Source organism: Varroa destructor, unplaced genomic scaffold, assembly GCF_002443255.2.
Source record: "Varroa destructor unplaced genomic scaffold, Vdes_3.0 BEIS01000004.1, whole genome shotgun sequence".
Taxonomy (NCBI): domain Eukaryota; kingdom Metazoa; phylum Arthropoda; class Arachnida; order Mesostigmata; family Varroidae; genus Varroa; species Varroa destructor.
The window spans coordinates 23,825,373-23,837,700 of NW_019211457.1; the positions used below are offsets into that span (position 1 = coordinate 23,825,373).

At 40.9% G+C, this 12,328-nt stretch overlaps 3 protein-coding genes across 3 annotated transcripts in view; all 3 read right to left on the reverse strand.

Moving 5' to 3' along the window:
• Nucleotides 1-630: 630 nt before the first annotated feature.
• Nucleotides 631-3,276, reverse strand: LOC111248950 (uncharacterized). The gene has a single exon (XM_022802094.2). The coding sequence runs from the start codon at nucleotides 3,236-3,238 to the stop codon at nucleotides 1,148-1,150; it is 2,091 nt and encodes a 696-aa protein (XP_022657829.2). The 5' UTR covers nucleotides 3,239-3,276; the 3' UTR covers nucleotides 631-1,147.
• Nucleotides 3,277-6,713: 3,437 nt separating this feature from the next.
• On the reverse strand, nucleotides 6,714-7,793 carry LOC111249156 (uncharacterized). The gene has a single exon (XM_022802647.2). It carries the CDS (start codon nucleotides 7,754-7,756, stop codon nucleotides 7,121-7,123), a length of 636 nt encoding a protein of 211 aa, XP_022658382.1. The 5' UTR covers nucleotides 7,757-7,793; the 3' UTR covers nucleotides 6,714-7,120.
• A 2,148-nt stretch (nucleotides 7,794-9,941) lies between these two features.
• Nucleotides 9,942-12,328, reverse strand: part of LOC111249920 (uncharacterized) — a 37,633-nt gene continuing 35,246 nt past the window's right edge. The window contains exon 6 of the mRNA XM_022804391.2: nucleotides 9,942-11,490. Within this exon, the coding sequence (XP_022660126.1) occupies nucleotides 10,809-11,490 (682 nt within the window). The 3' untranslated portion in view covers nucleotides 9,942-10,808. The remainder of the gene's footprint in view (nucleotides 11,491-12,328) is intronic.

Consider the following 12,328-nt stretch of genomic DNA (forward strand, 5'->3'; position numbering starts at 1 on the left):
GTCCTGTAGACTATTATGTGTTTCATAGATACTGTTTGTCCGTTTGTATATATTCTAAGCTACATCGTAAGCAACACAAGGAGTATGTTTCCGATCTCGACGTTTTGGCTACAAAAGGTTACGCCCACTTGCCATACAAAGAAAGCTTTTTTTAAACAATTTCTCATTTACAGTTTCTTAGCCAACATTTTTCATTTCAACATAGGACCCTTAAACCAAATAATCTTTAGCTAAGTGGTGAGCTCATTAAACATAAGAATATAATATCAGAAGATACAGTTCTCTCAATTATAGTGGGTTGATAATAGCGGTACGTTTCAATGATTTTTCTACTTCTGACACGTTCAGCATCTACGCATAATAACTTCAGTTCCTAAGTTCACACCACCAAATTTTACAATGCCTTCACATTTGTTGCGGATCTATATCGAACGAAGTATGTTTAAATACTTTTAAAAGAATTGATGAATTCTTATATAAAGATTCATACGCTAACGTCACTGACGGGTGCTAATAGATTAAGTTGTACTGAAAAAACGATGTTCAGTCTCTTGATCACAGCATTTGATAGCATTTCATTTTAAGCGCGATTTACATGCATATGCTTGTTTTAAGCTGCTGTACCGGGCTGTTATATGCTTGCAATTGTCAGCAAAATGAGAAAAACAGTACGAGAGAATTATTGCACGTACATACATGTCCGGTAGTCGTGGATAGCCGCTAGTGTAAAGCTAAAAAAGGCATTTATTTTCTTTAAACTAGCGCACAGCGTTGATAGATGTAATTTGACTAATGACATATAGGCTATTCGTAAAAACCTCTTGACTCATTGTCTACGTTATGACGTAAATAAGCATGAGATAGCTAGGATGTTTTGTACTCATTCATTCCATAACCAGAATATATTCACTGATACATATATTTTGGGTTAGCTCCGCATTTGATGTATATTCCCACCAGAATCCACTTTTTTAGGGGTTACTTGAATAGATTGTATGAACTAGTTATAGCATGAGTCTAGTCGATCAGGATCAAACAAATAAGGCGAAATTGTTTTTGGGCAAACTGAATGAGCATTAAAAATAGGAAAAGGATCTCTCTACTTCAGTTCTCTGTATTCTTTTGTTGGTTAGTTGAAACTGCACCTTCAATTCGAATGTGCTACAATATTATTATGGCAAAAATCTTGAACGTTGAACACATTGCGTTTTCCATCAACCAAGCTTTTAATAATGGTCTCAGGTACAAGTATCCTCTTATTCTGTTGCATCTGGTAAAGTACGTCTAGTATATTGTGTCCACGTTTTGCTGTTACGACGAGCCGAAAGCCCTGACATAAGTCAAGTGTAATATTACGGAAGGGGCAACTCTGTCCGGAAAGATCTTTTAAGGCCGACGGTTCCCATTCTGCTGATGAAACTGTGTCATCTCGAAAAAGTTCTCGAAAGGAAAAAACGTTTTTTATCCCCTCGGCTAATTGCTTGATAATATGCTTAGGCATAAATATCTCTTGATTTCTTTCCTTCTCGTAGAGCATCTCTATAAGATTATGGCCAGGTTTAACTCTTACCATTAGTTCGAAATCTGCGGTTGACTGGAAGATAACATCATAAAACGGACAAAAACCTACGGCCGGATACTTGATGAGGGCTGGTTCGCGCTCTACATGACCAGGTCCATGATACTGGAAATAAGAGGCATCTCTAATGATGAACATGGTCCCGTTTCCATCGATCAGTTGTTTTATAATATCTTCAGAAACGGTTATTTCGCCATTTTTTTCCATCTCGTAAAGCACCTCCAACACATTTCGATCACCGCGTGCTTTTACTTTCAGCTCTGCGCCTTCAGCTATTTGAAACGTAACTTCATTAAAGGGACAAGTGAGCACTGGAGGATATTTCACAAGAGCCTGAGGGCGTGTATCAGCTTCGAAAAGCTCTTGAGAGGAGAAAACGTTTTTCTTTCCTTTCTCCAGTGCCTTAATAATATGCCTAGGCACAATGATCTCCTGGTTTTGTTCTTTCTCACAGAGCATTCTTAGAAGATTTTGACCCAGCCTAGCCTTTACCACAAGCTTAAAACCTTCAGTTGACTCAAGGGAAACAGTATCGAAGGGGCACTTCGGCGCTGTAGGGTATTTTCCAAGGGCCTGTTCGCCCTGTGTGCGTCCAATTATGTGAACTTGCATGCTTGAAAGACCGTATATGAAGAAACTGTTCTTTTTTCCATTGGCCAAATCCATAATAGTGTTAACAGACACAACAATCTCTTGATTTTTTTCTTTTTTGTAGAGTACTTCTAGGATACTCTGATTATGCTTTGCTTTTACAACCAGTTTGAAATTGTTAATTGACCTGAACACTACACTATCAAAGGGACAAACATGCACTGACGGATACTTCGTTAGGTTCGGTTCGCGCTTCTTGTGGCAAAGCGTGTCCTCTTTGAAATGCAGAAGACGCTGAAGTTGTTCGGTAAAACGGCCGGATTCGAGGCCTAGGTGCAAAGCATCTTGTAATATAGCAAAGTGAAGTTTTACTTCGGCTGCGATGCGCTCCGGCTTCAAGGGACAACGAAAAGTGGACTGAAAAGCGTTGCGAATCACTTCAATAGGCGTCTCGAATGGGACAACGTAGAGCATTGGAATAGCATCAAAGGCGTAGATTATACTGATTTGCACCAGCGATGAAGCCTGCGCGATGTCGTAACGATCTATAGTGAATAGGGCGAGACCTGGTAGTCGGGTGTAGGCTACATTTGCTTGAAACTGTGAGATGCCATCGTCCTCATACCGGTACTTCATTCCTTCAACGAGTGCTTTAACAATAGGTAACTTCTGATTCGCGTCGTCCAAATGCAGCTTCAGTAGTTTGGGATATGGTAGTTTGAAGATTCCGGTCGCTAGGAATGCTCTTTTTCGAAGAGCATATCTACTCAATAGGTAACGGGTAACACAAGGCAGCTCGTCGAGTTGCCGGCACGCTGCCTGAACAAGTTCGGGCGCCAGATGACATGGTCCGGTGACATCTTCGAAAACTTTGCCTGTCCAGTCGCGCCGAACAATCCGTCCGTATCGTTCTAAATACTCGCGTAACTCTTGCATCTGTAAGTCGTACGTACAAAATGCTAGTAATTTTGCATATAGTGGTGCAAGCGGATCCATTTTCTCAACCTGCAGTTGGCTCTCAGCAACTCCCGCGTCAGGCACGGTATTCGAGATTCCTTGTCCTGCCATTCCCGCTCTTCTTCCAATGGCTAGTTCTTTTTAGAACTAACTTGTTCGAACAGCACGGGAACAATATAGACAAATAGACACTATAGAGCAAAGCGGCAAGCCAATATTTATTCAGTTGTAATATCGTGGTGAAGACGAAACGCGCACCACTCACACGTGTCAAGCTAGATTCCGAAAGTCCAGATTTTCCTAGATTTCCAGAAGTTCTTTGTATTAGGTTAAATTCATTATATCACTTCTTTGGGGTTTTCTACTGACAGTTCACGTAATAGCGGATTAGAAAATAGAAAGAAAACTAAATGCTAGACATTTTAACATCCATATATTAGTAATGATCTGCATTACGTGTTTGCACGCCAAGTGAACACAGCCATTAAAATTTTTTTTTTTCTGAATTGACACTGATATTGATACTGGTGGCAATCGATTTTATTCGTAGCCCTTTTGCTTTTTTTTTTTTTCTAATTAATTCTAATGCGTTTATTCCCGAAATCGTATTGCCAGGTTCGAATATGTGTAACAGTGTTTCCGGTAACGCGAAAAAAACTGTTACATATATTCGCTGTTGCTTTCCTGTTTTAATATCGAGAATTAACAGAACTTTTGATTTTCAACCGAAAACCGTGTTTTGATTGTCTGCAGGTAGACTTCGCGCGAAACCTCTAATGTGTAATGGTGCCGCAGTAATAATTCTGAAGCGCACATTCTTACTGTCAAAAGTTATGTGGTTTCTCACGCTTCACGTCCGGCACCTAGGACGTTTAAGCGTTACTTTAGTTGGCTGGCTAACTTCCAGAACGTAACAAAGTATGTCTATGCCCAGATTCGTACCCAGAACATCATGTGCTTCTAAACGCTGGTAAACGCGTTACCCATAGTGCTATTACTCAAATCGGCCAAAAGTAGTGCGAATTGTTATAGAATTATTAAATCTAGTAGCTTCATTACATTATAAACAATAAGGTTCTATTTGCTAAAACGCCTCACAAAAACTGTTTGAGAAATTAGACGAAAACAATCTTCAAATGTTCTTCCTCTATAAAAACACGAGTACGTGACCGTTTAAATAGCCGGAGTCTGACATAAAATATATATGTCACAGCTTGGCGTCTGATGAACGGAACACACCCAATTTAGGTTCCCTGAAGAAGCTACCCACTTCCCAAATCAGCTAACCAACAGATGATATTGCTAGGTAGTCGAACGTGTACGTTATTTTTTATCGATAATGTGTGTGTTTCAGAACGAGTGAGCAGCACTTTACATTATATATGAGGCTTGGGGTAATCCAACCAGTGTTTTTCTATATGTAGCCGAAAGCTTCATTTTAAACTGTCACAAGAAATCTCTGACAACTGTGCGAAGCTCCAGCACTAAACAAAGCATGTCTACGTTTGGCTTCGAGCCTTGAACATGTCGTTAGGTCTAGGAAGTGAACATCTTGCTACTGCACCATCGTGGGAGCAATTCTCACAAAGTTGTTTTTTGTTTGAGAAGAAAAAGGATTAATGCATTCTGCAGGCCGGACTATATTGCTAAGGTATTTGTCTATTACTGTGGGACTCTCACCTACTAAACCCCAGACCCTGGTATGCTTACTCGGAGCTAATTCTGATATTACGTCGAATTCTAGCTTTAAAATTTGACTATTTGGACCATAATAAGTGCTTAGATTAGTTATACTAAGTACTCAGCATAGAGATTTTTAAAACATGAGCTTCTGATACTGCGCCGGAAGAGATCGATTTTTTCGATTTGCTATCGTGCTCAGAAGATTAGCATCCGATAAAGAAACTATCTGTTGTAAATTTCGAGTCTTTAGTTGCGGCTAACACAGTCGAAGAGGTTATTTAGCAATGTGTCGCAAACTACGTGTTTGAACAACGAAAGAAAGCAATAAACCGTATTAGATCGAGACTCACACGAGACACGAGGCACAACGGCTTCATATACTACCATACCTCAGGCCCTATCGAACACCGAAATCAAGTATCGATTGGGTCTCAATATGTCATGGGTTGTTATGCATAACAGTTGGCTTAATCAAGCACGTTCTATTTGAGGGCACGATTCTTCTCTGCAAGAGAGTGTAGAAGACAAAGAGATATTGAATAATATTGTTATTTCGTTGATTCGTAGCTAAGCGTTTATGTTACCGAGTCTTATCAATTCCCGCGAGTGGAAGTATGTGCTGAATGTATAATCATATTACGTTTCATTTCTATGGTTTTATTTATCGGTTCCCTAGGGTGCTGAATTGCCGTGAACAGAATGCTTATAGCATTAAAGCTGTGCTGCTATCAGAGATGGTGCGCTTGGCAGTGGCTTTATGAAGATGGATATTAGTTGAAGGAAGTAGGTGAGTTATTTCATATATACACTGTATATACAAAGCTAGAATGACTGGGGGTAGCGCTTGAACTGGTTACTGCTGCGCAATGGCTAGTGGAGATAACACCCGAATCAAAGCCTTTCAATAACGCCCATTCCATACACATTGTTTTTGGTATTACGATCCCTTTACTAGATTTCCGATTAAAATTTAGCAAAACGTATCATATCGACCTAATCATCCAAGTTGATTTTTTATTCCTGCAAAGTTTAGTTGCAACAACTTATTTTTTTTTTCTTAAAGAGTGTTTTAGCCTTTTAAGGAGCGCTTTTCATACATGCTTTTCTGTCCTTCTTTATTATCAAATTTCCTTTAACGACGATTTTTTTTGTTTTATCGCTGCAACGGACTCACAGCAATATGAAGGGCAATTTCGAATATAAAAAACAGAAACGTCCTAAATAGACTTGTTTCACTCGAATTATCCTGTTTTTGGTAAAGCTGTCCTATCGGACATCTTCTACAGCGATTCAATATACAATTTTTATGTAGAGCGAAAAATGCGCTCTACATTTTTTTTCGCTATACATGAAAATTTGCTCCGAAACTTTCGTTTTTCGACCTTTTTATCCATTTAAGCACATTGTTGGATATTACTGGAACCGATAAACTCAATCATGCTATGATATGTTGGAAACACCGAAAAAAACATACATATAGAGGCTACGCGCTTGAGCGTGTGTATTGCATCCAAGAAGGACAAGAGGAAGAAGAAGGAGTCAAAGGCTATGAAGCACTCTACGCAAAAGGTAGGCAAAAAGCCAAAAATGCCCAATGATCAGCTAAAAACAAGCTGGATCATTACAGTTCACCTCAGGCGACCGTTACTATTCTACGTGCATAAATTTGTTCATGGGCCACTTTGCAACAACTCACGCGCGTGAGAGCTTCAATGTTCGTAACTTCAGTTTACGGAAAAATTGTGCATAGCTACACAGCTGAGAGCAGTGCGTTGTACTACATAAATCGTATTGCCTGAATTGTTACAGCTAATTACGTACCATCCTTAAGAATTCATCAGTTACCTTAGTATTAGTTTTCATAGTAGTCAAAGATGAAGCCAGCTGTTACAAAGGAAAATCATTGTAGCTATAATAATGTTGTAGTCGTTTATTTACACGCGAGTATACACATGGCTTTGGGTTTTTTATAGTTGAGGCACCAATTCGATTTACGTTTGACGAGTGATTTGTGTTCGTCGTTGACGGCGACGGCTTGTCATCGTCATTTTCACTTATATTTTATTCTTATTGGTACCTTCATATCGTCGTTGTGATTGTGTTCTACTCTGATGATTATTTGCAGAATGCCACCGTTGTCTCCTTTCCACTGATCCACCAGCAGGAATCATTACCTCTATTATATCTTATAATTCATAGGTCGTAGCTGTTTTTGTAGTGTTAGCATCTCCTTCGCCTGGATTTTGATTGAAAGCGCCAACAGCCGTTAACCTTCAACGGTTAGTTGTCTGTGGGCTATCAAGCTAGTGTTTACCACCCATGATGTCCATGATGGTGCTTTACGTAAACGGGCTCAGGTACGATGACGGGTTTCTTGACAACGACTTGCTTGTAGACCGGCACCTTAACGGGCACCTCAACGGGCTGCGGGACAGGGATAACCTTGTGGACCGGGACAGGAACATATTTCGGCACCTTTACGGGAACTGGGACGGGCTTGTGTACCGGAACGGGAACATGCTTATAGACGGCATAGGGGGCGTCCTTGTAGACAGGAACAGGCACTGGCACAGGAACATGCTTAGGCACAGGATAAGGCTTAGGGACTGGATATGGCTTAGGAACATGCACGATCTGTGGAATCTTCTTAACAACAGGCACCTTTACAGGCACCGGATAAGGTTTCGGCACATGGACCGTATGGGGCACAGGGACGACTTTGTGTACGGGGTAAGGTTTAGGAACGGGCACAGGATATGGCTGGGGTACCGCCTTGGTGATAATCTTCGTGATGTCCTTTACGTAGCCATGTTCGTGGTGTCCTTCACCACTTCCGTCAAAACCACCGAAATCACCTCCGTATCCTCCAAGATCCCCACCATAATGTTCTCCGGCCTGGACAGCCACGAACAGACAGCTCGCCACTACTATGAATCCACGCATCATGTGTAGCCTAGCCTGATCACTGAGTGTTTGTGGTTGTATTGCGTTGTGCTACGTGGCTTTATAGCTGCTGCTCTATCCCCCATCGCCCACCTCTCAAGATACACAGAACACCGGACGCCGTCAATGGCAGTAAGGGCAGCGCAGAAAGACCGCAAAGCCCCAGAACGGTTCGTTCCTTGCCGTAATTTGTGACCAGGGGGGCGCCCCTGCGGCTGCCTGCAACAGAACAGTCAACTGAAGGGCTTCCCCTTTCCCTCGACCCCCTATCGACGACGCCAGAACAACTGTTATGACTGCGAGAACTGCTGTTTCTGCTGTTGCTTGCTAGAATTACTACGACACGAATGGCTACGGAGGCTGCAGTAGCAGCGGCGACAATCGACGATTATATCGGCAAATCCAGATCGTGGTAGCGATGATGATGATGATGAGTGTGTTTGTGGTGCGCCTTCGTCCGGGCCGCGGCCAAAATACTTTTCAGCTTCTACCATTAGCATTATATCGCCTACAAACAGCAATGACGACGATGATTATCATGACGCTAGCCATGGCGCTGTTTAGTGACGGGTAACGCGTGGTTCATTCGCGAGCGACTGTCTCAATCCAGTTTGGTTCGCACGGTAAACGCCAGGAGAGTTGCGGTCTACTTGCTCAATTTCAGGTGACCAATCGGCGTTTCTGGCGCCCTGGTTCAGATCCGTCTCGTCTCCTTTTTTCCCCCAAGCGTCAACGACTAAGTAACAATAATTTAGCTGTAATTCTATAGCAAAAACACTATTTCAAGGCAGGGCAGAATTGTTTGTTTGCTTTTTCGCAAAAGCAGGCATAAATAGATCTTCATGAGTTGTTCATGAAAAGTGCGAGACTTATCATTAATCGATAGTCCACAAGGTACTGCGATTACCTCGTCAGAAATGAACGGAAAACCGATAGCTAGGGCTAAGAGAGTTTATGAAAATATTGGAATAAATCAATAAGTAAAAAATTTTACGCTACAGAAATGCTTTTAACGGGGCGTCCATTCAGTGTTCGCACCTGTAAAACACCCAAGTATCATTGAAGGCCACAACTTTTGCAGTCGAAAGCGTTTCATGGTAACGTGTAGAGGCATAGTTGTACCAAAAAAGACCTCTTGGATTGTACCTTCTAGTTCCGTGCCGTCCTGCCAACGAGACAACGTGAAATCTTCGGGCATAGTACGGAAGCATGTGCTGCGTCCTAAACTGTACAAACGTCTATGATTGATTATCTTCTATATCACAAGATATTCGGGAGTACAAGTCTCTCAAAATACCATCGAAAAAAAACTCAGCAAGCCAAGCTGGCCATTTGTAAGCTGCTCCTAAATGCTGTTACTAATACATTGAAAGTGAACGTTCAACGTAATTTTCAAATATAATCCTGCGAATGTACCTACATGTATCATAGGTCAGCGTCTGCACAAACCATATATCATAGATAGAAGCAGTGACAAATACTTCGTTCGATGATACCTTATTAGTTGCAGCATAATGGAATAGTTTCAAATTTACAGTAAACACAAAGCGTTGAATAGACGGCAGGATTTAAGATGAAATTCGTCGACCTCGAGAGATCTAAGTAAGCGACTCCACTAAGGGTACTCTATTTAGCTTCGGTATAGACGAACGTTCAAAGCGTTACTACGACAGCTAAACGTGCCCTGTTACATTGAATACTATCAATGAACTTGGATACCGAGTAGTACTAAATGCGTGTTTCGTCAAGTAGTACATTTTACTGGATAGGGGTTTTTGATTAAGATGCGTCCACGCTAATAAATGACAACTATTATAAATCGATAATTAAGCGGTTAGCTGCTACACTGTATCGGCGTCATAATATGAAATTCGACAAAGGATCGAACGTAGCCAAAACTTTTCTAATATTTCGAAAATATTCTACTTTTTCAGCCTATTACATAATTTATCTCTCTAGCAATAGAAAGAGGCTCTAGTGATTGGTCGCTTCTACAAAGAAAATCATCATGGAGACGGCTTTAATAATGCGCTATTTAAAAGTTAACAAAATTACATAACTTCACTATGAAGCCGGCTGCGGGCTCACTGTTAAGCACTGCTATCGTATTATCAACTATTCAGCGCCAAAAAAAGTCCAATTGTTATTAATCTGATTTTTTTTTTTTATCAAGTAGGACATTTGATAGTGTAAAAAACTATGAAATACTCCTTTATTTATCATAGATATATTATTCTCATTTTGTTTTCAGTGTGCACTAAATAGTCCGTACCTACCCGTAGGAATACCTACCTGTTTCTTTACGACCCTCTTTTATGTACTACGTATCATCACATGTATTTTTCACGTATTCTTAGAGCTAACATCGTTTTTATAGACGATACCGTACGACTTTGCAAAACGAAAGCAAAAATACGCCATTCCGAAATCGCCAAAGGTGGTCACACACAATCAAAAATAAAGATAGCGTATATTTTTCATAGTATTTTTAGGAGCCCATATCTCTCTCTGTAATGGTAGCTGCTTTGAGTTTTGTACAACAATACCGCTAGTTATTTTTTATGTATGTATGTACACTAAAAGCATATATATATATATATATATATATCTGTAGCCATGTGTATGAGCGTTTAACTGAGTAGATTTTAGTGGTTTTTTCCTTAACCGTCTCGTATCTTGCCAAGCCGATACGTATTTAGGTATTTTCGACCGAGATTGTGCCCGGGTCATGAATGGGGCTGCGACTATTTTTCACCGGCTATTTTAATTAAACAATAGCCATTAGTGCTGCTCAGCGAACATAGCCGTCTTCGGTACACCTGTACTAGCGCGTATGGGCATATACACGCCTTGACCTAATCTGCTTCGTATTGTGGGATTTTAGTGGTTGTTTCCAACAGAAGTTCGATATTTATTGGGTATTGTATTCTTCCAGCTATTTTTACATCTTTCATATAACATCGCTGTTAACTGCTCATTCTCAGCTATACTTGATACGTTTACACACTACTTTTACCTTGGAATAGAACCATTTTAATCTCTAAAACTATAAAAGCTATAAAATCGCTAGGACAAACAACACTAATGCTAGCGTCGTTCGTAGGCAATTAGTACAAATTAATGACGCAGATGAGCCAACACTTTCATAATTTCGCTGAAGCCGACTGCTGGCGAAAGAATGGGGTCGATTCGAGCGACCCGAATTCGGACTTCGATCCCTGCCGCTGGATGTCTGACTAACCGTTCCTGACACTGACGAATAATCCATTGATGATCCAAACAGTGAAGATCCGGCTCGTCCGATGTTGGATGATGATGACGACGAGATAAAACCAGAACTGCCCAATGAGCGGTTATGGTTTGTGGACGATGACATCTTGGACTTCCGTGACTGATCACCTGCAAAGTCCGCATGAGCCCCTAGCCTTCTGTTGCGATCCCCAGAACCATTCGCCGGTGATCCTGATGAATCTGACGAAAATGAAGAGCCCCAAGGTGATCCAGATGATGGAGAAACCGACCCGGGTGAACCTGAGGCTCTTATAAAACCCTCCATAAAATCGCTCCTAAGATCGTGCTGGTCAGAAGAGGTCATCGTAACGGTAGGAAATGTGGAACGCACGACGGTTGGAGGCAGCATATCGGTGTGTGAAGGGGCCAGTGTCGAAGGGACCGCATCTGTGAGGCTCTCGTTGAACACGACCCTTCCACGAGATTTTGGGCATTCATAAGAAAGCCTGCAAAGCAGTATTAATTAGCCGTACTGGTATAATATATGTGGTTGAAGATTGTCGTCCTTAAAATTAGGTACTTAGTCGAATAACGTATATTTCTACTTATAAGTACAGGAAACTAAATTATCAGCTCAAATAGATTTGCAGGAAAACCGATATCTCCCGTGTTTTCTAAAATCAAGCTTGAGACCAGCAGCTATTAGTAGAGTTAACTTTTATTCGACCGACGTGGTACTACTCACCATCCACAGAATTTCAGACAAAAAGCTAAAGAGTCGCGTGATAAAATTATCCTCAGTATTACATTAGAAATATTTACAAGCCCGTAGTGTTAAGTGGAAAAATAGCACTCCTATTTAAATGTGATCGGTGTGCCTTGTTCACGCACTCGGAAATAACGTCTTTTCTGTAACACAACAAAGCACGCATTGATAAAACGAAGGGGACTAACTTAATTGTATTTCTAGAACCCCTATTCTATTGTAGACTAGGAACGTTATGCTAAACATTCTGGAAAGTCTTGCACGATAGCGACAACTTAAATCAGTAGACTGCAAAGTCTTCGTGTTCACATAATATGACGAAGTAAGTTATACAGGCCTCACTTCGGCTTGCCTTGTTAATTTTCAATGGTCATGTTAAAGGAGGTCTCAATAGATAAGATCTTAAACTGGCTCAAAGCTTAAGTTGAAGATTTGTCAAGTATTATAAAAAAAAAAACAACACGTTAGCAAAATATGCCTAGTGACATATTTACCTCACTGGCAAATTTAATAAACAGCATAGACGTCCGAAAAGAATCCAAACGTTTTATTGTTCGCGTGGTGTTCAGTCGTTGTCT

What these genes read in the sequence shown, in the direction of transcription:
- LOC111248950 (XM_022802094.2), bottom strand. Translation starts at nt 3,238, where the DNA reads ATGGCAGGACAAGGAATCTCGAATACCGTGCCTGACGCGGGAGTTGCT.
- LOC111249156 (XM_022802647.2), bottom strand. Translation starts at nt 7,756, where the DNA reads ATGATGCGTGGATTCATAGTAGTGGCGAGCTGTCTGTTCGTGGCTGTC.